The 27,568-nt window shown below is 35.3% G+C and overlaps 3 protein-coding genes and 4 pseudogenes across 3 annotated transcripts; 3 read left to right on the top strand and 4 right to left on the bottom strand.

Annotated features, from left to right (window-relative positions):
- The first annotated feature begins 212 nt into the window (after positions 1-212).
- On the top strand, positions 213-14,495 carry LOC120130829 (annotated as a pseudogene).
- LOC120130831 (ninja-family protein AFP1-like) lies at positions 3,974-26,587 on the bottom strand. Its single transcript, XM_039147983.1, has 3 exons — positions 25,346-26,587; positions 17,737-17,743; positions 3,974-3,984 (listed from the first exon to the last, which is right to left on the bottom strand). The coding sequence occupies exon 1, from the start codon at positions 26,508-26,510 to the stop codon at positions 25,407-25,409; it is 1,104 nt and encodes a 367-aa protein (XP_039003914.1). The 5' UTR covers positions 26,511-26,587; the 3' UTR covers positions 3,974-3,984; positions 17,737-17,743; positions 25,346-25,406.
- Positions 4,016-5,882, top strand: LOC120130682 (E3 ubiquitin-protein ligase RNF4-like). The gene is made up of 6 exons (XM_039147871.1): positions 4,016-4,029; positions 4,353-4,472; positions 4,575-4,642; positions 5,007-5,119; positions 5,312-5,561; positions 5,787-5,882. The coding sequence occupies exons 1-5, from the start codon at positions 4,016-4,018 to the stop codon at positions 5,531-5,533; spliced, it is 537 nt and encodes a 178-aa protein (XP_039003802.1). The 3' UTR covers positions 5,534-5,561; positions 5,787-5,882.
- LOC120130830 lies at positions 6,697-10,598 on the bottom strand (annotated as a pseudogene).
- On the bottom strand, positions 11,835-12,397 carry LOC120130832 (annotated as a pseudogene).
- On the top strand, positions 12,720-13,082 carry LOC120130681 (transcriptional activator FHA1-like). The gene has a single exon (XM_039147870.1). It carries the CDS (start codon positions 12,720-12,722, stop codon positions 13,080-13,082), a length of 363 nt encoding a protein of 120 aa, XP_039003801.1.
- Positions 18,643-22,884, bottom strand: LOC120130833 (annotated as a pseudogene).
- Positions 26,588-27,568: the final 981 nt, after the last annotated feature.

Here is a 27,568-nt window from a genome sequence, read left to right as displayed (position 1 = left end):
GAATTCAAAAAACCAAATGAACGTCATTTACAGCTAAAACAAAAAGAGAGCGCTCCCCTCTTTCCTTTTGCTCAGATCTGGATTTCAAGATAAGCAAGCAATAAACGCTGAGAAACTTTCACCATTTCTTTCTCCTTCTTCAGTCTCAGTATCTAAGCAATATTACTTTATGGTTTCTTTCAAGTCAAAGTATTCGCCTTCTTAAATCGTTCCTCTGTATTTTTATTATATCACCGATTTATAATCTGGCTTTAGTTTTGCTGTTTGTTTGGAATTGCCTCAATTTTATGGATTTTTGATACCCAATGAATAGTTTAATTTGAATCAAATTATAGCACGAGCTTCTTCTTTTAGATCTTATATTTAGGATGCAATCTATTTAAATAACGTGAAGAAAAGAGGGGGATTTTTGTTTCCGGATCTTAAATTTTTACTCCGAATTCCCAGTTTTTTTGTTACTTTCCCGAGAAAAGTTTCCAATTTGTCCATCAAATTTGAGCACCCAATTGAGTGAAACGAAAGAGAATGGTGAGGGAGGAAAGAGTGGATTCATTTTACTCAAGGCTCAGGAATCCGCTAGGGCGTCTTCTCTCTCGCCATTGCTTATATTCCCGTCCTCCTCTGATGTTGACTCTCTTTGTGCTCTCAAAATCATTTTCCACATTCTCGAATCTGATTCGGTCTGGTACTCGTGTTATCCGGTGTCTTCTTTTCAAGAAATCCGAGAATATGCTGCATCTGAATTGAGTTCTTCCTCTGAAGAGCCCGTTACTATGCTTTTGATAAACTGGGGGTGCCGCCGTGACCTACAGGAGGATCTTAAGTTAGGGGTCAGCTGCGAGAGTTTTTGTTGTTGATAGTCATAGGCCGATTCATTTGCATAACTTGAGTGACCAGAATGATCAGGTGGTTGTTCTTTATACTAATGATGATGAACGGTTGGGTGATCTAGCCTATGATTTTGAGGTTATGGAGTTGGCAAATGCTAGCTATTCTTTGCACAGTGAAGGAGATGAAGATAGCGAAAGTGAGGACGAAGACGAGGAGGAAGAGGCGGAAGAGAGAGCCAGGGAAGGTTCTAGGAAAAGAAGAAGAATGTCTTCAGAAGGTGAAGAAGAACCAGCGTCACGGCGTTTTAAGAAACTGAACAGGGATTATTATCGGATGTGGAACTTTCCATGGCAAGCCATCAGGGTGTTTGATGTATGACTTGTCACATTCTTTGAGGAAAAACACGAACGAGTTGCTTTGGCTGGCTTGTGTTTCACTTACTGATCAGTTTGTTCACGAAAGGCTAACAGATGAGAGGTATGAAGCTGGGGTTATGGAGCTTTAGCAGTATATTAACAGTTTAGGGACTGTTGATGCTGTTATTTCGGTGACTCTTAAAGATGGTACCAAGGTTCGAGCACCGGATTCCTCGAGAATCGCCTATGAAGAAGAACCAAGACTTATGTTGTTAAGAGAGTGGAATTTATTCGATTCAATGCTGTGCTCCTCATACATTGCCCCTAAGTTGAAGACCTGGAGTGACAATGGCATGAAAAAGCTTAAACTTCTTGCAAGGATGGGATTTGCGCTTGTGGATTGCCAGCAGAAGTTTCAGTACATGAATCACAAAGTAAAACAGAAGATGAAAGATCAATTTGAACAAATCTTGCCCGAATACGGACTTAAACGATATCTACTACAAAAGCTTCTTGCGTCTACATGGTTATACTTAAAGGGTTTCAGCAGCAGATATGGTATATGGGGTTACTGCATTGCTTGAATCATCCATGCAATCGAATGGCACGTGTGCTTCGAAGCAGTTGGGTTTGGCATATGATGCTCTGTCCCTAGGTAATATTGAAATCCGGAATGCAACAAGCAATCAATATACAAAGAGCTATTTGTAGACATGCATTTTCGTCCGATTTTACATTTATATGTTAATATAATTAATGTATAATGTATTATATTATAAATATATACATATTATGTTATTACATATTAATTTTGCTATTTCATTTTTCAGGTCCAACAAATGGCTGGCCCATTACAGCAGTGGCCCAAACTAAACCCAGCTACAACCCGAACCAGTAACCCTACTCGGATCTAGTGGAGCTCAACCCGAACCGGCCCCAAGGAAACCCTAGCTTCTCACTTATCTCCATCAGTGCCGCAACCGTAAAGAAGATCCCTCCTCGTCCTCATGCAACCAACGCCGGTTTTCCCGGTACAACGGCGACGTGTGATACGCAGACACTAACAAACAGCAAAAGATAAGTATTTTGGTTCCAATCAAACGCTAAAAATAGGATACTTCGCAGTTATAAATATGCATGCAAATCGAACGAGGGAGATGGGAGGGAAATACATCCGTTACCCGGTTCGAACGAGGGAAACGAGCAGCGGGTTTTCAATGAGATTAAGGGCCGTCAGTAACGCAAATAGGGGCAGCCGATGCAAAAGGGCAGCCCGATTCTGTCGCCCCCACGACCGGTCGTTAACTAGCAAGGAAATCAGGCAGCAGCCGCAGCTGGAAACAATCGGCATGCACCTTGGCCAGCAACGGCAAAGGGCAGATGTAATATATCAGCCGATTTGGGCTCCTCGCACGTAACCCGACCCCTTTGGCTACCGAGAACAACTGTTACATTCCTCATGATGGTTGGGTTTCGGTTTTGTACCTTATCGACGCTCGAATGAAGACCACACGACAAGACGATGGAACGAGGGAAGAATCTCGGTCGAGCGATTATCACCAGTGACCTAGGCTTAGCGTGAACGACGGCATAACGGGAGAAGATGAAGCGGTGGCTAGAGAAAGAAGCAGAGGATCATCTCTCGAAGGCAGTAAGTGGGAACAGAGAGTTGTCTTGCTTTTATGGTTTGCCATAATGCTTGGACTCTGAGTAAGGCTCATGCTTTTTATTTAATATTTGTTGCTGATTGATTTGAATGGAAGTGGCCTCCATTTCGCTTGGTTAGGTTAGTTGAATTCATTTTCTTAAATTTTGGTTTATATGACATTAATTAGTATAGTTAAAACATTGGTTTAATGAGTTGAAAGTCACCATAAATTTATAATTAAGTGTTGTGTGTATCCTAATTTACTAACTTGGAGTAAATATGGTCATTAATCACAATTAAATCATATTTTAACTAAAGTAGTAATAATGATATTAATTTAATTAATTCGTTTGTTAGGTTAGACAATTAGTATTATTATTTCTATTATTATTTAATTTTTTTTACTCGATATTTTTCTTATTTATTATCTAATATTTTTGATTTTCAGTAGTAATTTTTAATCGATTAAAGGTAAGCAATTTGAATCGGGTTTTTTAAATCTTAATTTAAATTTAAATTTTCGCAAGTAAAGGTAACCAACAAATTAATTGGTATTGAAAGGGCGGTTCAAGAGTGCTAATTTTTCTTTGACCGTAATCGACTTTCGAACTCGACACATTTCTATTAAAACGTAGATCAGTTAAGATGGTGTTCGACCCACCTAAATTCGTTTTAAAATGGTTGGTGGCGATTTCAAATCAGTTTTCCTAAGTCGAAGTTTAATTTTGAGTCCAACCGAAAGACGGTAACGACACTATTCTTAGGCAAGGAAGTGCTGCAATAACAAAGAGTGGCTGCATCAGGATTGGGAGGAAGTTTAGGTGGGTGAAGCTTGAAGATTCAGTAGACACAAAGCTGCTGGGCCAACCCCAGGCTCTGACTAAGTTCTGTTACTTTCTAATGGACGCCTTGAAGGAGAAAGGGGCTAAGTTGAAGCCTTTGCTTTGTGCCTGCATACTGCAAGAGCCATCTAAGGTGTTGATTGTCGGGGCCTGCGGGAAGCCTCGTCTCGGAGCACTTAAAGGAAACGCATTCGGTCTTGCTTTCCGGAACGCGGCTGAGGAAACCGGAGCTGAATTCTTCCATGAGCTGTTTGAATCTTCATGGATTGTGTTGGATCCAGCTGCTGTTAATGCCTTCATGGTCAAACTAACTGAAAAGCTTTGATATAAAGCTTTCAATGGTAGGGCAATTGTAACTTTGCTTTGTCAAAACGAAAACATTTGTTCATTACTTTTAAGAAATTCTATAGCTTGTTTGAAATGATTCATAAATAAAAATCTAAGCATCTCCAAATAAAAAAAATCAAAAGTGTTTATAAGATAGTATCGATTCAAAGACTTTTAACTATTTAACAATGAATATTTAAATGTTCTTGTGAAAGTCATGCTCAAACTCGAAATATTTAAAGATAATTATCATTTCTTTATTATTAAAATCACTTATTTTATATACCTTACTAAATATTTAACCAGTGATATCACTTTGTTTAATTAATAGTGTTTAAATAATATTAGAGAACAGGCTGACCTCGAGGAAGTGGTCAGCTATTCGATAGAGCCTGTGCGACCTGATACCATTGATGTTGAAGCTATTGAAGATGATGCAATTGAATCTTCTGCTACAGAATTTGCAGAGGTTTGCTTCTCTTGTTCAATATATTTTTTGTTTCTTCTCTTTAACTGTATGTGACATGTTTTTATGGATTCGTTTCAATCATGGGTGTTACTAATTCTTGGGATTTTATGTCAGGCTAAAAATAATTCTAGGAGCAGCAGTAGAAGGACTGTTGATGTAGATTCAGCTAGTTCAGTTTATGAGGGAAGAATGTTTATAATATTTCCATCGTGTTGCAGCAGAAGGATGTTATGCTGGTTGCTTAACAAAAGCTTGTTTTGATGCACCATTGCAGCTTGCAAATTCAGTTTATTTATCGGCATGAGGTCAAAGTATTTCTTTTTAATTTCAAGCAGTATGATAAGAAAAAATATATGACCTTAACTGAGGTAGATGCTATTGCTTGGCAACATCTTGGTCCAGTCCAACCTTTTGTTATGTGATTGCCCAGGTCAACCAGTTTAGAGAATGGTGGTTCTTTGTTTCATTCATTTATCTTTCAAACCCTAGATTACTGTCTGAAGTTGATGTATCTCACTTCTCTCTCCTTCCAGGGTGTCCGGGTAGGTCAACTAATAGTCAGAACAAACGTAGAAGACTTAATCCGAGCCAAACAGTTATCAATTGTGATCATTACATTAATTTGGAAAGCACACCACAGTCTATTGTAAGAGCTCTTGCATCTGTTCATTATTCAAAAGATGTAATCTAATATTTTCAAGGAAAGAATCTATGAGTTTGGCTGGCTATCTAAGACATTGTGATTGGAGATCTCTTGTTATTTTTATCCATGAATGTGTTCTCATAGTGGTGCATGGGTTAAGGAAATTTTAAGTCTCATTAACTATTCTATTGGCAGGTCCAGGAAATCATAAAGCCGCAACCACCCCCACAGAAACCAACCTTCAATTGTCCAATTTGCATGGGTTCATTCACCGAGGAGATGCCGACAAGGTGTGGGCACATATTCTGCAATACATGCATTAAAACTGCATTAGCTGAGCGGCGCAAACGGCGAACTTGCAGGAAAAGAGTCGTCGTGAAGGAACTAATCAGGGTCTTCCTTCCATCAGCTAGTTAAATATGAGCTCTACGCCCAAACTAGTAACGTAAGTGTAATGTTGTATATCTTTATTTTATAGTTAAATTTCCATTAGTGAAAGAGAATGAAATCATAGGTTGTTATTAAAGCGAATTATGTTTGAACGATGAATACTCCATTGTGGAAGACGTGGAGCTTGGTGATTTTCCTTGTAGTCTTTTGATATATGGCAGCTTTGTGAAAGCTATTATTTGTTCTTTTAAATGATGTTCTTATGATTGTTTTATTTCAGGGATAATTCATATTGCCCTTGAATGGAGTTGGCATGTCAATGGAACAAAACTTTGAAGGGAAATGTTACTAGTGCCTTTTGGTACATGCCCTAACAGCAAAAAGAAGAAAATATCAAAATTCATAATTCAATAATCCGTAACTGATGCCTATAGGCACTGGTTAAGCTAATCCTTCTTTGAATATTGGAACATTTGACATGTTTTGAACTTTGTTTGAGCGGATAATCTATTTGATTAGTTATCTAAGCAGTTTTTTTTTTTAAAAAATTAAATTCCCCTAAGCCCGAATCTTCATACGGTATCGATAATCAAGTGGATGCCATTGATACTACAGCTTTAAAATGACGAGTATTGTTCACTCAATATGCTTGAGTATCGATACTGTCATTTGGGTATAATACCATGACTAAAACTTAGTGATTTCCCAAGTCAGTAGCAAGTTTGGTATTGCTACCTACACTTTAACTTCGAATATCTATTCCAGGTATGAAAATCTACCTTGAACCACAAGTTATCGACACTTCTTGACTTGCTTGATAAGCAATATAGTTTAAGTGATTCAAAATGGTTATAATCTATTGGTAAGTTGTTATTATGTCTTGATTGTGCCACGAAGGACTTGATATTATTGATAATTATCATATTCCATCAGGCTTCCTAATTAGTTTATTTAGGCTCTGATTTTAACCAAACAATCGAAAGCTGTTGCTCTGGCGATTGATGTAAGATGGATGGATATCAGGTGAATATGAACATTTATTTAGTGCAAATTCACTAAACTGGATATCAATCCCCCTAATTTACACTCTTAATGCACGTTTACAATGAAACATGTAACAGCATAAACCATCCCTTTTCTAAATGGTTTATGAGGCAATAACTGCTCTGATAATGCAGTCTTCATCTATGTACAAAGAAAAGATGTCAAAGCTACTTACCGGAAATTGTGCCTGAAAATGCAATTGGATAAGCAATGTGGTTACTTGGAACAATGATGAGAACAACATGGCATGGTGGCTGAATGTTTTTCTTTTTCATCTTGAACGTCTGCACGGTGTCTCAACAAATTACTTTGCAGTAAATGCAGATAATGAAAAGACATTTTGGTATATATATATATATTTGTTGATGGCTTTTTAGCATCATTAAAACATCCATCTCGGGGATGAATGACCGGTGCTTTGGCGTTGTTTGGTTGGTGGCTGCTCCGAATTGTTTCGTTTCTTCCTGATTGAGGAGACTGTAGGGCTGTAGTAGTCGTTACTTCTTTGAGAAGTTGCCCCTTGTGAGTAAGTCTTCTTTCCATGTATGAAGTTCCTTTGCTTTTCTAGCAATGCCCTGTGAGTCGCTGGGTTTCTTTGAGCAGTTCCCCATCTTGTGTAACCCATACAACTTTGGCTCCTTCCAACCTGCTGAAACTTCCCTTCTTTCGGACTTGTGTAGTTTCGACTCTCGGCAGTCTCAGCAGAGTACATGGTCTCCCCCTCACTGCTGTACCCATTATACATCTCGGGACGTTCTACTGGAGATGAACTAGATTGGACCTCGCTTTGGGCCCCGTTTACAGATGCCATTGAGCCAACATCAGCATCCTCACTGGGACTTGCATGTAGTCTATTCTTGATTTGCTCTTCTTCTCTCAATGGGCTTTCTGGAGGAAGCTCCTTCGAAGCATTCTCACCTGAATTTGGAAGCTCTTGTTTGGCAGGCTGCGAAACTACAGCAGTCTTCACAATCCTGGGAGGAAAATTTATATCCAAAAGCTGGATTTGGCTGGTCTCTTTCTTCCTAAGGACCGAGGTCAACTTTGGCGATTCATATATTTCAGGAGTTGGGATTCCTTGTACATGTGCAGCATGTAGATCAGAACACGGCGTCTCTTCTTCATGAGAGTTCACTACAGCAGAACTCCTTGGTCCTGGTTGATCCTTACCTTTCGTGATTATATTTGATGAAGATGGAGTTATGTCATTATCATCTCCTGTTGATTTAAAAACCTGGCGCATTGTGAAGGATGCAGAAGAATGCTCACTCTTCAGGCCCGAAGACATCAACCTAATAATTGGAAGCTTGGGTTTGGTAACTTCATCAAGACTGCCTTCCCAATGCTGGTTTAACCAATCACAAATAACGGGAATGGGAACACCGAACTGCATAGGAGTATCTTTCTTACACAATGATGAGGATGAAGAAGAAGTCATGGACGACTTGGTATTAGGAGAGGTTGCTAGCTTCATGGGATCACAGATCATAAATGCAAAGTTCCCATGCGAATCAAATCCGGCTGAGCCAGGGTTCCAAGTTATTCCATCGGTTGACAGTTTTATGAGATTATCTGTGGCAATCACCACCTTCCCTTCACCTACTGTTACTTCTTGTTTCTCGGTGTAATCTAGAAGGTAAATAGCACTTCCTAGATATAAATTTGGTTTAGAACACGTCTTCAAGTAATGAGGTTGGTGCCCCTGGATATTTGATTCTCCATCCAGGGCATCTAAGCCCACTATTGTTAGATCTAAAACAGAGCTGGTAATGAAAAACCTGCAATAAGAATGAAGACCATGAGTTAAATTTGGGGTGTTGCTAAATAAATGAAGATTTGGAAATATTCAGGAGATCTGCCATCTGTTTTTCTTAGCCCGTGCACAACATCAGTAAATCACAGGAGGAACCTCAATCAAGCAACTATTAAACCACAAAATTGGGCCAACCTAGAGAACAACCAGAACTACATCAACTGGCTAGAGCAAGTCAATTAAACAGCAGGGATCAGACTATTTTTCCAACTTTTAATAGAATATCAAGGGCTTACACCGGCTCTGTGACAGTGAGTGAACTAACCAGGTCATCACCTATAGCCACCTCTGCTTAATTACATCCAAAGAGAAGAGCTTGCCTCCAATAAAGGGACATGGGGTTGAAAGGGAAGACAGCATTTGCAAAGGGAGTATTATAATATTAGGGTTGCATCAAGGGTTAGGTTGAGAGATAGAAGTACTTCCCAGTTCCCGCTTCAATTCATACAAAAGGATCAAAACTCAAAAAAAAAAGGTAACTACATAGTAAATATCCAATTTATCACATTAGACTTCGAAATTTCTTTGGCTAGGATTTATAGATATGAACATCAGCGTTGCATTGAGACAATGAAAATGGCAAGGAACAGTATATACATTTCATTTATTCTGTTGAATAAATATGTTATCACCGAATACTGGAAATACATACTAGCTAGCACAATACATTTTTATATATTATCTAACATATTTTTGAACAAATCAAAGGCTAATGTTCTGTCATGTGTGACCCATGTGGAAAAGATGAAAGAGTGAAGATTCATGATTAGCTTGAGAGTAAAGCCTAATAATGCTCTGATTTGCTACACAATTCAAACCCAGTGCGATCAGCAATTTTTCATTATGACTCTTGCATTTATGTAATGGACAAGGGCTATTGCATTGAACTAACTTAGCAATGGAACTAATTAACCCCTTCTCATGCTAGATAGGAAAAATTAAATTATCTTGTATGTACACGCAGGGATGGACCGAGGGGAGCTGGCGGGACAACCGTCATTCTGAAAATTTTAAATTCTCGTATAATTTAAGTATTTTCTTTATATTTTCTATGATCTGTTTTCACCTACTAAATTTTATAAGTTCGTTCATTAAATATTTAAGTTTCAGCTCGCTAGCATAAAATTCTTACACGATTTTAGGAGAAACATACCCTATTTCATCTTCATCCAAAGAACTTCACTGAAGAAACTCAGATAATACTTATCACACCTCAAGCATAAACCAATTTTAAAATTTAACTAAATTAAGCAAATTAATCAGCACCTCATACTCATACTAAAACATCGATTCAAAAGGGAAGCTTAGGTTGCATATCTTCCAGTCAAGATGAATTTTAAGATCCTCTAAAGATCTAAATGATTTAACTTCAAGGTGAAAAATGAAAGCACAAATTGCATTTATTTAGGCATTCACAGTAAATTAATGACGGTGAAATGACAACAAAAATAGGAAGAAAAAACCAGTTAAAATTATGACAAAGATCGAAAAAGAATTTTCTTTTAATAATGTAAACTTTAAAGCTAAAAGTTCTGCCATTTAATGATATCAGCAGAAAGGTAAAGCCAAATTAATTAGCTCAATCAAATCTCAAAGCTACGAATTGTATGCAGTATAAAAATCAATTCTACAACTATCAATCCTGGACCCCACGTTTCTTTAAATTTTTAATCAACTAATCATAAGTCACTATTGAAATCCCTCAATTTCCCTATTATAAACCGGTAAAAATGGGAAATTACCTGTGAGGAACGAGCACAGCAACCCCGTTTTGGAGCCGGACCTCGGAGCTCTCCGCAGCTACAGAAGGGAGGTTAACGTGAGTAGTCAATAGAAGATTCCGGTGGATAAGGAATCCGGTAACCGGGATTCCATCCCCAGAGGCGCCGTTAATTCTGGCCATTGCCGGAGCTTTACTTGAGAATGGTGCCCTTCATTCTTTCCGACTTGCTCACTCCTTTGCAGAAGCACCATGACTCTCTTAAACCACCCATATTTCTCTTCTTCTTCTTTTATATTAGCAATGCTTCAACGGGTCGAGAGAAATGGGGTTTCGGTTGTTGTTGTTTTTCTTCAAAGGGCTGGATCAGGAGAGAGAGCCATTGAACTATTGAAGGCGTCGGAGTAGAAAAAGTAGTGGAATGCAAAGTGTTCGAAAGTACGCTTCACCGAGAACAAAAATGGGGTAAAGAAACAGAGCCGGACGAAGTGAATAGGGGAAGACGAGATGGTCGGGAAATGAGTAAAAGGGGAATGGGATATTAGACACATGTAATATTCAGATTTAAAAAAATATAAACAATATTTTATTTTTAAAAAATAAAAAAAATCAATATATATATATATATAATGTATCACTAATATTGGTTTTTTAAAATGATAAACAATTAAAAATATAACAAAGAAAATATTATATACTTATTTTTAATAAACGAAATTCAGACATAAAAAATCAATTTTTAGATATAATAATTTTTTTTGTATTAAACCAAAATAATAAATATTAAGCAAAGGGCAGCTGCTTGCCAGGGGACCATTCAGTCTTTTCAGAGAATTCTTTTTAGTACCAGCTTGCGTTCTCTTTTTACGTTAGGTAAGGAAACGTTTGTTTTCTATTTGCTATACCTATAATCTTAATTTTGTGTTTTTTTTCTTCTTAATTCAAACAAATTTTTTTATAACCACCGATATCCGATCTATTAATAAATTACTTCGAATCGAGTACTTCAGAGGCGAATGTGAAAAGAAGTTTTAATAGATCGATCATTTTATTAAGCACATGAACGATCATGTTAGTGAAAGGGATTTTCCTTCCTTTTCTTTTTAAAATTTTGTTTATTCTCAGACATGAATAAGCCGTCAGTGGAACAAAACATGTGATACGTGATAATTGCATGGGAAAATGTTAGGGTTCATAAGATTTTTGTATCAAGGAACAAAGATGTTGAATATCCCATTTTATAAATTCATTTATTTAGGGGGAAAACACCATGAAAATAGTTTTACCCCAATGAAATATGAGATCTTTACACAATTCAACAAATACAATGGCAAGTAACATGGAAGAAGTTAAGCAACTTAGGAGGAAAGGGTTACCATCAAAGTTCGAGTTTCGAGATGTGCTTCGATTTCTAAATCAACTCGTGTGTGTGTGTCGGGTACAAGAGTAACTAATACGGATATGGTTAGACTTTTTTAAATTTTTCGATATTTGGAGGATCCTTCGAGGATATATTAGAATGTGTACTTCGAATATGGATTTAGGCTAGAGTGGATCATATCAAAGAGGTCAAAGAATCCAATATATGAACAATGAAGCTCTGTTCAGATTTTCTGTGTTCTATTGATGGGAAAGTGACTCAACAAGCATAACTAAAAGAAATGTTGTAAGACACAAAGGCAATGTAATTCTTCCATGAAAGTTATGCAAACTTTGGAGTTAGTTCCCAGTTTGTACCTTTTCTCTCACTTGGGTCCGAGAAGAGATATTACCGAGCACCATCAATCGGAACCGACATCGACGCCCTTCTTCTTCAGAAATCCTTGGCTTCGGCAATGTCCTATAACATACCGCAACATTCGAACTTCTCAAAAGATGTTAAGAAGAAAACTTATGTCCTAACCCCAGTAGATATTTACCATACTCTGCTTAAGAACATATGGAAAACGAAGGGGAGGAAAGGAAAGGGGGAGATGTGCACGAAAAAACGAGACAGAGAGAAGCAAAGTACCTGCTGCAGCAGCAACGCTTCTTGAGGGCAAGTAGGGAATCGCATTAGACCAACTCCGACCATTAATAAACCATAGCATCCAAGTGATACAATAAAATAGATTGGCAGCTGGGAAAATGTTATCATACGAAGTGGCAATGCATTAGAATAAGTAGGCATAAGTAAAACAGAACATCTAAGCAAAGCAAAGAAAGAAACTCACCAACCAAGTATGGACTCGTGGTATTATGGATGCCTGCAAGAGTCCGATCCAAGCGCAGAAATGACCACCAGCAGAGAGAAAAGCTTTAGGACATGCTTCATTGGAGTGCAATGCAAATTAGCTCAGAAGAAAATTGTGCACCTGAAAAACAGAATGAATAAGCATGAGAAGCTAAACTGCGAACGAAGTAGACAAAATCACGAAGAAAGGAGTTCTTGAGATAACAAACAATAATAAGTTTTGTCTACTCTTCATTATCAGTTAGCAAACCCATCTTCAATTATCTAGTTTACTCTAATCTAACTCATCTTTAATATCAGTAGTAACAAAGTATTTATTGTCCAAAGAGAACAAAAGAAGAAGAAAGTGCTGTGAGACAATGCCATTCGATCAATCAATAATTCAATAAACCGAAATTGACCGATGGGGACGACGGGTGGGAGCGACGTGGAGCAGGGATTTGCCAAGCTACAAGGTGAAGACTTCGAGTACTACATGCAAACCTACTCCATAATGCTCGGCCGCAACTCCAAGAAATCCACCGTCGATGTCGACTTAGCGAGCCTCGGAGGCGGTATGAACATTTCCCGCCGCCACTCCCGCATCTTCTACGACTTCACCCGACGCCGTTTCGCGCTCGAAACCCTCGGCAAAAACGGCTGTCTCGTCGAAGGCGTCCTCCACTTCCCCGGTAACACTCCCGTCAAGCTCGATTCACAAGACCTCCTCCAAATCGGCGACAAGCAATTTTACTTTCTTCTCCCCGTGAAAAGTATTCTCGGTTGAGCCCTTGCACCGAGGCACCATGTTTCGATATACCAGACGACGGGTACTGGGCCACATTGCTAATTAATCGTTGTTGCAGCATTCAAACTAGGTTGCTAGATTGAATCTGAACACCATTTCAGGTGGTCTTTTGTTTCCTAAGCTTCATTCTTGTTGATATCCTGGTTTAATCTATGTCATCGTTTTTCTAGGAGCATTCCATTGCATTATTTGGTAAATTATCAGCAGTGCTTACCTGCAGCACCTATGGAATCTTGGACTGGTTTCGGAGAATCATACTAAGGGTGCGTTTAGTTCACGGAATGTAAGATTACCAGTGATAAAAAAAATTACTAGAATGTTGTATTTTGTGTTTGATTGGTTTAGCAGGAATGTAAGATTACCGTATTTGGTTAAATGAATAAAAGATTATTGGAATGTATATTTGACCAAATTGTCCTTATTATATATTTGTTTTTTTAACAAGTTGGAAAATATTTATATATTTTATTTAAAAATTTTAAATTCATAAAATTTATATAATATTTTTTTACAAAATTTAAAATATAAAAAGTTTAATGAAAGGATAAAATTTTATTTTAACCCCTAAACTTCATATAAAATTTTAATTATAATTTTTTTTTTGTAAATCTAAAATAGTTTAAGGAGAAATTTATAATTTAACCTTCGTAGAATTTTTATTATTCAATGACAAAATAAGAATATTTTTTAAAGAAATTTTTTTAAGGGCATTTTAGTCCAAAACGCCGGTAATCCAACAATACCTAAGAAAAGAAGATAATGACATTCACAGTAATATACCTCAAAAAATTCACTATTAATAATGTAAAATTATCGAAAATAACGTTTACAGCCAACCAAATATGAATTCATTTGGCTGTCTTGGCTTTGAGTTATATTTATTTCTTTGGTAGTCGTTAAAGATACTCCTTGGGAATTGCATGGTCTGTACTCCGTAGAACACCAAATGTAGTCATCTTGAAGCTTTAATTAAGCTAGTAACTGTGTCTACGTAGGGAGAGAGCAGAATGTTTGCAAGTTCTATTTTTAATGCTATCATGAATAGTAAGATTTGATTCGAATGCTTGTTGCAAACGAGTAGGCTAATCAATTATAAAAGGGGAACCATGCTTGTTTCTGGTCCAAGCGAGTGACTAATTACTTAGATATTGAAAACTCGAACTTTTAAACCTATGATTAAAATTGTAGTCGGATGAAGAACACACCTTCGAATTGGAAGTTTGGTAAGAATCGATTTTTTATTTATTTATTTATTTTTATTTCTTACCAATTTTACTTTTATTATTTAACATCATATTCTAATTTTAGCTCTCTTGATATTCGACTTGATCTCACTATTACTACAACTCCCAACTTTATTTTCATTGTTTCAACATTGAGATTCTAATTTCTGCTCTCTTAGGATTTGACACGATCTCGCTATTACTACAAATTAGTTTAGTAAATGTAGTTTTTATTTTGCAAGACTTCAACAAATCTATCATTGATATTATGAATTAAATGATATCAATTTAGTCGATAAAAATAAAATCAGAAATTATATACTAAAATTTCAATATAATTTCTTATTTTGTATTAAAATTATATAATTTCATTATAAAATAAGAAATGAAGACTCTTTTTAACTACGTTCCTACAGTGGCTAATCTTTTCACCAAAAGGGTTGTTGCCTCTAATCTATGTCCCAATTGTTCACCAGTTTATTAATTTCGAGTGATTACATATTATTTATATTATGTTTTATAATTAATTAATATAATAATTATTTGGATATATTTATGTGAATTTATTATAATTCGATATGAGAACGGAGATTTAGAGGATGGTATGGAGCATTATTTCCCCCCTATAAATTAGAGATTAATACAACCTAAAACATATTCGAATTTATAATTTTTTTAAAATACAATTATTATTATTATTATTATTATTATTATATTGCTTCTATGTATTCGACTTATTTTAAGGATTAGAGTTTGGCCGGAAGTGTTTTCTTTTCCAAATTATTTTTCATTTGTCTTTTAACTCTTTAAAAAGAAAAGGGTAAACTATCCAGATAGTCCCCCTATGTTTAGGTCTAATCTTCTTTGGTCCTCAATTTTAAAATATGGAAAATGGTCCCTAATGTTAACTATTCATTTGATTTTAGTCCCTTGATGATTAATTTTTGTTAACCCCCTTTTGTTTAAGTCCCTAACATGGTGAGTGACTAAAAGCGAATGGATCGATAAGGTTAGGGACTAAAATTGAATGGCTTGATAATATTAGGGACCATTCCTCCTTAATTTTTAAATTAGTGACCAAATTTGGACAGACAAAAAACATAGAGGGCCATCTGCATAGTTTATCCAAAAACATATCACGTTATAAGAGTGAGGTAAAGCAATTTGAAGTTGGGGGACGGCCATGAGAATTTTAATATGAGTAGGGCTTAGTAAGATAGTGTGACAATATTTATTTATTTTCCGATTTAGTATTAAAACATATAGTATTCATTTGGGAATCAATATTAATAAATACAAAATATTTCGAATTTATATGATAATAATTAAAAGTATAAGTAATAAAGGGGGTTTTATTGCTCCAATGATCCTGCCCACCCTAGAAATTTCTAGATGTGTAATTATGGAACCAATTTTTATATTTTAGTCCAATATCTGCAAACAATTAATAACACTAGCTTAATTCCAATGTATAGATCTTTAAACGAACCGAACGTTCAGCGAACCGTTCGGCGGGAAGTTCGTTTATTTATTAAACGAACGAACATGAACAATAATTTGTGTTCGTTTAATTAAATGAACAAACATTAACAGAGGGTTGTTCGTTCGTGAACGTTCGGTAATATGTTCGTTCATTTATATTCGTTTATGTGCGTTCATTTATGTTTAGCCCAATATCTCTAAACTCATTTAAAATATTAAAGCTCAATAAATTTTAATATGATAGCCATAAATATTTTAAAATTCAATTAATTTTAAATACAAATAAAAAAAGCTCAAAAATTAAATTAAATATAATCCTAAAATTTTTAGGAAAGAAAAAAATATTTGCATTTATGTTGGTTCGTTTGTGTTCGTTTATATTCGTTTATTGTATTCGTTTACGTTCGTTCATTTGTGTTCGTTTACGTTCGTTCATTTGTGTTCGTTTATGTTCGTTCATTTGTATTTGATTATCATTTAAATGAACAAACATGAACGAATACGAACAATCTACATTCTTTAACGACCGAACACAAATAAGAATTTTTTTCGTTTGTTTATGTTCGTGTTCGTTCATTTGTTCGGTTAAAGTTAAACGAACGAACATGAACAAACCCTCGTTCGTGTTCGTTCAGTTCGTAAATTTTTATTAAATAAGTTTTAGTTGATATTAGGTTTAAAATGGTAAAACTTTAAATTTAATCCTTTTTAAAGTATAAAAATTGAAGCTAAAATTATATTTTAGCCCCTAGAAAATAATATCATTTTAATTTAATTATTAATCTAAAGTAATGATGAAATCTATTATAATCCTTTAAAATTTAATAATTTACTTATGACTTACAAAGAAAATTGCTTGAATTCTTTAGAATATTTTTTTCTTTAGGACTTATTATTATTTAATTAAATTCGTGGAAAATTAATATGATGATTGACCATCAATAACGAAAATGAGAATTCCTCTCTATAAAAAAAGGGTAGATTACACCATTGAATTTTATTCTATCTCTTCTATTTTACTCGTCGTATTTTTAATTTTCTAATTTGCTCATTGAAACTTTACATATTAAAACATTTTGCTTACTCTTTTGTTATCTCTCTAATGATTTGATGATGTGTTATTTTTTTTAATTATTTAGTAAATAATTGAAAATATAAAAGGTAAATTACATCTTTCCTCACTAAACTTTTTATTTCTCCTATTTGCCCACCCAACTATAAAATAAAAACATGAGGTGGTAGGGTGCCACTGTCAACCGCCGTAGATGGTGGTTGTTCAGTCCCAAATTTCATGGATTGCTTCACCTCGACTCCTTCAGTCTGAATCCGACATCTATTTTGTCGGAACTTCCTTTGAAGTCAATGAATTAGAGATTGAAAGTGAAGAAATCAAAAAGTTTCAGTCTAGATTCATGAATTTTGGGATATTTTATATTGAAACAACTACCAAATTCGGACTCAGTGGGTTGAGACGAACTGACCCATGAATTTTGAGACGGAACGGCCACCATCAATGACGATAAGCAGTGATCAAAATGGAAAATACCGTGATGGCTGGTGGCTTCAACCGATCACCTTATTTACAAAGTAGAGAGAAAATGAGAGGAAAGAATAAGATTCAAAATGATGTCGCTTTTGTATATATTTGAGTTTTTCAAAATGACGTCGTTTCGATGCTTGTGCCATGTCATAATACCGTTAAAAAGTTAACGACAAATAAACAAAATGATGTAATCTTAAAAATTTAATGAGAAATAAAAAAAATTAAATCTACGGTAAGTAAAATATGAGAGAATAAAATTCAATTAGAAACGATGTAATTTAGCCTAAAAATTTAATGCCACAGTAATATTTTTTCATTGGAGGAAAATTAAAACAAAGTCAAAGTTTCGATCCTCCAATGAGATTATTAAACAACTGTACCGTACAAAACACGTGCGGCTCTGTTCACACATGTCGTTCTATCTGTTTAAGTAGACCGAACGCCACGTTGATGGTTTAACTTTTCAGGCTTCAATCCCATTGGTGGTCGATAAAGTGGGATCATGGGTGGTGACGGCAGGTGCTTTAATGCAACGGACAGCTACGATCAAATGACTAGTCCATTGTAAAGTTAAACCGGTGAACACTGCATTAACGACTTAGGATGATCAAAATACTCAAAACTAATGGTTTTCGACTTGACTTGATTCTATAGAGATGATTTTTTTTAAAAAATTTCAAGACTCGAGACGGATGAATTATATAAGGTATAATTTTAAGGTAGGACGAAACCGGATTCAAGGTGAAAAATTATCGATCAACCTGACACGGTTAATATATTTTATATTTTTAAAATATTATTTAATTATAAAATATATTATCTTAACCGTTTGAAATACAATAAATAATTATAAAGATATTATTTTAATTATTTTAAAATATTAATATACGTCAAGATTTTAATTTAAAAATCAAGACAAGTTCAGGACAAAAAGTTGATAAATTTTAATCTAAAAATCGAGACAAATTCAAGACAAAAAAAACCTAAAAGTTATTAAGACGAGACAATATCGAGTATAAAATTTGTATTTTCAAGTCAAAGTAATGAAAACAAAAAAAAATATCAACCTGTTCAAACCCGTGTCTGTCCCTAATTAACGTAAACATCATCCCACTTCAATTTATATGGCCACATAAATATATAATAATGTTGTTTATTTCGGCCGTTACAAAGGATGACTAATAATAGGCAGGTGTTGAATGAAATTCCATCAACAAAATTTTATTGGAGACGCATCTTGTCCACAAGGCAAAAACCATCGATTAAAGGTAATTTTCCCACACAAAAAATGCCCCAGAAAGCCTGAACACACAGAAGCCCAATTAACAAGAACTTGTTCTACTGTGCACAACCCAAAACCTTTCACTGTTGTAATGGAAAATGTAAACCCTAAGAGACAAATCTCATACAAACGCCTATGCAACATTTTGATAAATCACTACATTGTAAATCGAAAGTTAAAATCTTCTACCATTCCACAGACAATCCGGAATTAATTCCTTCAAGCAGGGGCAGCAGGGGGTGGTGCTACATTAGCCCAGCCCACCATTACTACTTCCCATGTGCTCACCCCTCGGAAATACATCACCTCCTCGGCTGAAATATCCTCGGTTGTTGCTCCTGTTTCCAAACTCTCCCCGTCCATATCCCCTTCCACCGCCGTAGTTTCCACGCCCTCGTGCTCCCTCATTCCTGTATCCAGCCCCAGAACAAGATGAAGACCGACCTCGGTTGCCTGCATATGAAGAAGAGTCTTGTTCTTACATGAAAATATATATCTACGTAATTTGGATTTTGGATATACCACAAATTTGCTTCAGTCTCATGCCAACAACCGCAGATTTCAAATGTTGTGTTATAGAAACACAATTTCAACATTAACCTAAACATCTAGGTTATCAGATATTAGCAAAGCTCAATCCTACTTTACTCCAATAACCATGAATCGGTTTACCATGTGAAAAAGCTACCACTCCAGTCATCTTCACTGAATCAAGCAAACCACTTACAAAAAACTTAACAATAAAATCAACTTACCTCGAGAAGTAGATCGTTTTTCTTCAACAATTGCTTTACGTGCACCAATATTGATAGGTGAAGCCTGAGAGATGTGTGACAAAATGAAACTAAATAAAGATGTAGACTCATTGCACCAAAAAAACAAATAAGAAAAAAAAGCAATGCATCATTTATTGCTGGGACAAAATTAAAAAGGTGTAACAATAAACCCCTCCCTTTGCTATTGGAGAACATCAAAAGTCAAAGCAGGGATCAAGTTAAAATGAAATCATCCAACAGGAAAGATTGAACCCAACATCAAAAACTCTATTTTCTCTGATGCAAAAATATCAGTGCAACTTCACATTGACAGTAAATGATACTTTAAGCTAAACTCTACAGATATCACCAAAAGATAATAGGGCTAACAACTCGCTGCTAAACTCTTGCAGCCACTTCCCTAAACATTTACCTTGGTCCAACACCAATGTTCCATGAAGCTTGTCAATTTGTAACCAATTTTAAATCTTAATGGAAATTTATTTAAATCAACTACTTGACAGATGCTAAATTACATAAATGTTTTTTACCACCAGAACTAGCAGAAACTGAAAAGCTTTAGGATTCCTTCTTAAAAATGATTAAGCAAAGTAACAACATCTTATCCCCATAATATGGCACCACATACACCCATATTCCCTGTGTGATCTCTACAGCTGAGTTTCACTACCAAATCTTCATGTATCTTTAACTTAGGTACTCCACGTCAAAGCTTCTAATTCTTATAAATATAAAGGCATGGATGCCTTTACACTACAAAACTAGCATCCAAACCATATTCATCTATAAACGTTATAAACCCTAACACCTTTTTCTTCATTTCTAATATCCCCTAAAACAAAACGGCATTTCTAACAAAATAACAGAAAGTTCACTTAAAATCTAGGCACAATCATAACTTCATTCAAGCAATTTTTGAGAGATTAAATTGGAAATCCTGCCAATAAAATGAAGCAAAACAAGTATGTGTGCTTGGGCAAAGGCAAGTTCAGAATTGCAGAACTTGTCGCAACTCAGTGTCACAAAACAGATCTCTAAGCATGTAACTACATGCATAATGACAGAAAATAACAAATAGGTCAGCATAGAATAAGAATTTGATAAATACCTCTAAAGCACTTTGCACAGAACTTGCCATTTCAAACTCTACGAAACCAAACAGAACCCCTGTAGTGATATACAGGAATATATTAATTGAATAGAAAGTCACAATTTAACACTTTATCACAATTTAACACTTGAAATATACCTTCTGACTTCGAACTTGAATACCACCACTCTTAATAGGTCCAAACTTCTTAAATTCATTCTCCAGCATACTAGGTGTGGCATTCAAAGGCAAACCTTTGATGTAGATAGAGGGACCCTCGGCTGTGCATGATAAAAAGAATATACTTTAGTATATGATTCACAGGCACATAGATGCGTAAGGAAATAAGTAAAAATAAAGCAGAAAAGAAATAGATTGCAAGCAAGCTATTTGAAATTTGCACAGGTAAGAGAAAATGGCGTGTACCTTCCACGTCTTGATTATTACCATTTTCTACAACATTGTTTCCGGAAACCTGTGCATTAGATGCTGTCGCTGGAGCACTCGGTGGTGCAGCAGGTATTGGTTGCTCATGAGATTTTGAAAAAGACTTCACAGGTGAATGTGTAGGTTTTGACACAGGAATCACGTTCTCCTTCATAACCTTCAGACAGAGCAATAATACATGGGAGTAAAACTATCAGCTTAAAATAGGAACTAAAAATCCAAAATCAATACCAACTCATTCCGTAAAATATTAGAAGCCTAAAATGCAGCAGAATGCTACTTAATACATACAATAGACGCATAGGACTTCTTTGGCACTTCCTCAGTTTTGGAGTTAGATTCAGCAACCATCTGTGAATCATCAAGAATCGCATCAACAACCTCAGCCACTGGAGCTTCCTCTTCTTCATTAGAACCATCCTCATCCACAGAAGAATTGTACACTTGCCCATTAGCTTCTTCTGGCAAAATTTCCAATCGCTCAACGTGATTCTCCACAACTGGTGAAAAATCTGCAGCCAACCATTTACATCAATAGGAGTTAATAATTAAAATTCTATGTTTCAGACTGCGGATTTCCGATTACCTTGCTCATGAGATAGAGAAGTTTCATATTAATAACTGGATCCGGGCTCCCACTTTCACATTTTCCATCATCGACGTATCTAAATATCATTTAAAACAAAATAGCCCTTGTCTTGGGGAGCCAGAAAGAAAGTTTGAGTGAATTTCCGCTTCAGTGTGTCCTTTCCAGTTAAATACCCAATTACAAGAACAAGTACTCCTCCACTGTGAGAATCCTGTGCATCTACACTAGTTATCTCTGCTGTGAATTCTCCATATCCAAGTGCGAGTATTTTCTCATTGATGGCCTGGTCCACAAATGAAGCACCACAAGTCAACTATATCAATCCAAACATACAAAGGTCAAAGACATGTAGCTCTCAGAAGTGCAGGAGACATTGTTTTCAAATAAAAGATTGGAGTAAAGAACAAAAACAAAGATGTAAAGAATATTGAAAGACAATCACAGATGCATGGAAGATGGAAAAAACTCACTTGCATTGTTGTTGTGATACTCAAGATACCATTTTCATCAGGTCGACCAAGTTTACTACTATCATGGTAAAATCGGTGAACCAATTCCGGAGATTGATGTAAGATAAGGTAGTATTGATGGACAAATGCATTCCCAACCTAAAATCACCAAAAAATAGAGATCAAAACTTAGCTTTTTATGCACTATTGAAAAATCCAAATAAGGAAGGGAAAACGTACAACATCGGGAGTAGGTGCTACAATTCCAGAAGGGACTTGGTCTGAAGATGCCATTGACAATTTGTCAACTGCAAATCAACGAAGGCCCAATTAAAACCAGTACTCAACTCTAGCCCCAAGTTTAAGTAGCAAGCCAAGGAAACAAAAGAGGTTAATAGGTTCCCCCAGAAATAACCACGAAACATCCAAACATAATCACCTACCGAAAGAACAACGTATTTTGAACTAGAAAATATATCATAAAAGAACTTCCAGGAAAAATATTCGGCGAAAATGAATACAACTCCACGGATTCAAGAATTGAACACTTTTATCAAGGTTAAGCTTCAAAGTTTCAGTTTTCCTGTAAAGCATCTCTTGACCCTAGAGATTGAACATTTTCAATTGATCTGAACAATAAATAAAGGCATCCAGAAGAAAAATATACACTACAAAACAAAGAGACAAATGGGATTAAGTAGAGAATTAGTTGATAATGAGGTTATTTACCTGAGCTTTTAGATTCAGAACGCAAAGAGAAAGAGTGAGAGTGAAGAGTGTACTTTTTCTTGATCTTTCTTCTACTGCGTTGGTTGCTCTTTCTCTCGCCTCCCTTTGTTGAGGAAGTTTGGCGGTTTCTAGGGGTTTTGCGGATCTTGAAGAGGCGCGAGCAAAGGGGAAGACAGCCGCAACAGGCTTTTTTTGGGTATTTATAGCCCTAATATTATCACGTTTTTATATAAATCCTTATCCTTTCTTGTGCTTATTAATTCTAATTCTAATTATATACCTATTTTGCTTTTATTTATAAATTTAAAATATGTATTATATTAGTAAAAAAATTCGATGGAGTCATATTTGCTGGTAATTGTCAAAGAAAATATATCAGTTCAATATTATGAGTTAATGGAGTAGTAACTCAATTTGAGAATGGTTAAAAATTTGTTTCTAAAATGATAATTAATAAAATATATTTCTATTGCATCGTAAATATGATAAATTTTAGTATTATTAAATGTTTAGTTGTATGATAAAATTTAATATTATTAAATGTTTAGTTGTTAGTAAATGTCTAATTAAGCTTCTGATAAAAAAAATAAGACCGGTAAGACTTTATCTTAATTAATCCGATCCATATGCATCATATATCTAGTTTTTATAGATAAATCTTTTAATAAAAAAATTTCTCTTACACATAAAGTCGAACTTAAAACCTTTATTAAAGGATATTAAATTATTAAAACAATATCAAACTACTAAATCAACAGTATCAAGTTATTTATTTAACCTTACTTAAATAGTAATATCAAATTACTCGATCAACCCCTATTGTTTCTTTCAGGAACCTTTTTAAAAAACTATTAGGTGGCGTTTGATTCACTGGAATGTTTCTGAGGGAATTGAAATATGTGAAGGAATTGGAATCCAATTTCATATTCTGTTTAGTTTGCAGACATATCAGGTGAATTTAATTTCAGTAATGTAAAATGACAGGATTGCCCTTATTGTTTTTTTTACTTAATTTTAATTTGTTTTATAAATTACATGTAGCAATATATTATAAAAATTTAAAAAAATATTAAATTTTAATTTTATTGATTGATTATTTATTTCAATAAATTATAAAAATCATGCTAATAAATATCATAAGTTAAAATCATTCCAATTAGGGATGGCCAAAGGTCGGGTTGGGTTGGGTTTTTGGTCTACCCGACCCGACCCGACAAAAATAAAGTTTCACCCGGCCCGACCCGAATATATGAATTAGAAATCCGACCCGATCCGAAATAATAAAAAAATATTTTTATTCAATAAAAATAGTGACTTAATTGAAAAAAAGTTATATATAGAGGGGTATTATTGTAATTATTTTTAAATATATAAGGTAAAATTATATATTTTTTGGGTCGGGTCGGTTAGGTATTTTTCACCCTAAACTCGAACCCGACCCGAATATCACATTTAAAAAAATCGACCCGGTCCGACCAAAATAAAGTTTCACCTGACCTGACCTGAATATATGAAGTAGAAACCCGACCCGAAATAATAAAAAAATTATTTTTATTCAATAAAAACAGTGACTTAATTGAAAAAAATTATATATAGAGGGGTATTATTATAATTATTCATAAATATATAAGGTAAAATTATATATATTTTCGGGTCGGGTCTGGTCAGGTATTTTTCACCCTAAACCCGAACCCGACCCGAATATCACACTTAAAAAAATCAACCCGACCCGACCAAAATAAAGTTTCACCTGACCTGAATATATGAAGTAAAAACCCGACCTGAAATAATTAAAAAAATATTTTTATTTAATAAAAACAGTGACTTAATTGAAAAAATTATATATAGAGGGGTATTATTGTAATTATTCAAATATATAAGGTAAATTATATATTTTCGGGTCGGGTATTTTTCGCCCTAAACCCGAACTCGACCCAACCCGAATATCACACTTAAAAAAACGACCCGACTCGATCAAAATAAAGTTTCACCCGACCCGAATATATAAATTAAAACCCCAACCTAACCCGAAATAATAAAAAAATATTTTTATTCAATATATGAATAAGTTACCAAAAGATTGATGAGAGTAATATGGTCAAATTTCAATTACCTCCAACAAGGGAATTGAATTTTATCATAGAATAGATGTAATTCACTTTCCCTCGTTTGATGAAAAGTAAGTTGAAGCCATGAGAATTCTAATTTCCTTTGAAAACTTGAACTAAACATGAAAAAGTGGTAAAAATAAATTCCAATTTCTTTTAATTCCGAGAGATTCATGCAAACCAAACGTCAGCTTAATATCATCCATGAATAAAATTTGACTTAAATAATTCAAATTATAATAATTAATTTTTAAATTTAAGTGAAATATTTTTCAAATTTAAATCGAACCTCTCAACTTAAATTTCAAATTCATTACCCTAACCTGAAAAGTGGATGAAAAATGAACCTATAAGATTAAACACTGCCATGAAGGAAGCTGTGCGCAAATAAAAAGAAAAAGAAAACCCATCAAGAAAATGGCCTAAAACCTTCTTATCAATTAAACTGCTGTTAGTGGTCTTTTTGCCCACGAAAAAAAAAACCAAGAGGCTCTTCCTCCGAGATAACAAACGGCAAAATAATTAGGCATGGCTGTACATTTGTTTTCCTGAACTAAAAAGCGAGCGGAGCCATGGTAATGTGTCTCAGAGGATGCGAAACATCAGTACCACCGGCATGCTGCACGAACTCGGCCGGGTGAACGAACTCCCATGGCAGACACAGATGATGCTGACCCCAGAATTTGAATATCTGTATAGAAAACCATTGATTGTTTTACCATTGGGGCCATTGCCCCTCGTCGATACACGAGGCATGCTCCGAAGGGAAACGACGTCGCCGTTAGTAGGCGTTCGGTGCCTAGGAGGCTTTCCCTTATTGTTCCCCTTGGCATCTTGAGAGAAAGTGACGGTGGCGACGGTGACGGTGGTGGTTGCAGTTTCATTTGTCGAAACAGGCTTGCTGTTTACATCGGATTCTCTCTTCGGAGTCGACGAGGGCGTTTTTCCGATACCTTTTCTGGATTTATCGATGCTTTGGGCAGAGTCCGATTGGTGAGTCGTAGCACTTTGCGCAAAGGACGCACCTTGGTTAGAAGATCTTTGAAGATCAGAACCTGTCGAGGAACTACATATGGTAGACCCGTTTGACCCTGTTTTCCTCTTCCTTTCATCTCTGCTACTACCATGTTCCGAATAATACCCATTTCCGCCATTCACGCCCGAATCCTGAGCCGCCGCCACCGCCACTGGCTGCACAACACCCGTCTCGTTCACAGCAACACCGCCCCAACAAGGCAACCCATTTACGAAAGGATACGCAAACCCACTGGCGAGCGGCACGAACTGGAGCTGCGGATACGGGCACGGGAACCGGACCGGGAGTACCGGGTACACCAAAGGGTTATTCATTTCGCCGCTCAAATTAGGATTCACATAGCCAGAAGACTTTTCAGCTCTGGGTTTCTTGCATTCCCTTTCTTCCGTTCCGACGGCGCCTTTTTCTTGGCTCCGAAACTCGCCGTTCCAGTTACAATAATTTCCTCTCTTCTTCCTCGCTTCTTGTCGCCTCGAAGCTTGAACTACACGCTTCGTTTGGGGATCGGAAACAACGTTTTCTCCGAGATCTGCAACGGAGTTATCGTTGGGTTTTGATTCGTTCTTGATGGGCTTAAGTTTCTCGGCTTTTCCAAAGCTTCCTCCGATTGATAATCCCAGGTCTAGCTCGATTTCATCCTCTCTCAACCCCATTATCCCCTGTTGTTTTCCGTTTCAAATTGCTAAAAAAACAACGTGTCTCGCTAAAACCTAATACTACATACGAAGAATCGAAAATATTATGAAAAGAAACAATGAAAATGTACTCTTTTTGTACTGGTATTTGCGTTTATATTTGGTTCCTTCTTTTGAATGTAGATTTTCAGGGAAGATGGTATGGAAGACCCGGAAGGCCACGTGTCGAGATGCTGAAAAGGGAGATGTTTACACGTAAGAGTGTTTTCGGACATATGTGGCGGGATTGGAAGTCCTCCTAATATTTTTGGGTAAACTCCATTAGAAGCACTCACACCATGGATTAATTTTTAAAATGACACCCGAATTTAAAACTATTTTAGTTAAATTCTTGAAGAGTTGATATTCTATCAATCAAATCCTTAATCGATCTTTAACTTTAGCTCATATTTGACGTGAAACGGGTTTTAAATTAGAGGAGTAAATGAACCGAGTTTAAATAAATAAGATTATATTTGTGTTCATTTATTTATTTTTTTAAGGTGTTTATATTCGATTGTATATATTTAAATTTTTAATATCATATTTCTGTTCGTTTATTTATTTTTAAAGGTACTGGTGTTTGTTAAATTATTTAACGTTTAATAATATGTTTATTTATAAAGAAAAAGAGAGACAAATTTTGTGTGTGTGTTATAATAGGGAAAATGGTAAAATTACATGACTAGTGATTAAACTTTTTAGAATTCATAGTTTAAACTCTAAATTTTATCATATATTCAATTTAGTATGTACCTTAATATTCAAAATATAAAAAAATAAACGAGCTTATTCTTGAACATGAACAAACTAAACATACCTCTGTTTATGTTCGTTCGTTTATTAAATGAACATAATTTTTACATAATTTTTTGTTTAGCTTAGTAAACGAACATTATACAAATAATCCACAAACATTTTACCAAACTCTATATTCTTTTACATCCTTAATTTTAAATACATAAATTTAATTTGTAAATATATATGTACAGATAAATGTTTCTTAACATTCAACTTAATTTAGGGTCGTGACTAGG

This window comes from Hibiscus syriacus, unplaced genomic scaffold (genome assembly GCF_006381635.1).
Source record: "Hibiscus syriacus cultivar Baekdansim isolate YM2019G1 unplaced genomic scaffold, ASM638163v2 tig00110548_pilon, whole genome shotgun sequence".
In the NCBI taxonomy this organism is placed as follows: domain Eukaryota; kingdom Viridiplantae; phylum Streptophyta; class Magnoliopsida; order Malvales; family Malvaceae; genus Hibiscus; species Hibiscus syriacus.
Note: the sequence above shows the minus strand (reverse complement) of the source record. Positions and strands in the feature narration are given on the sequence as shown.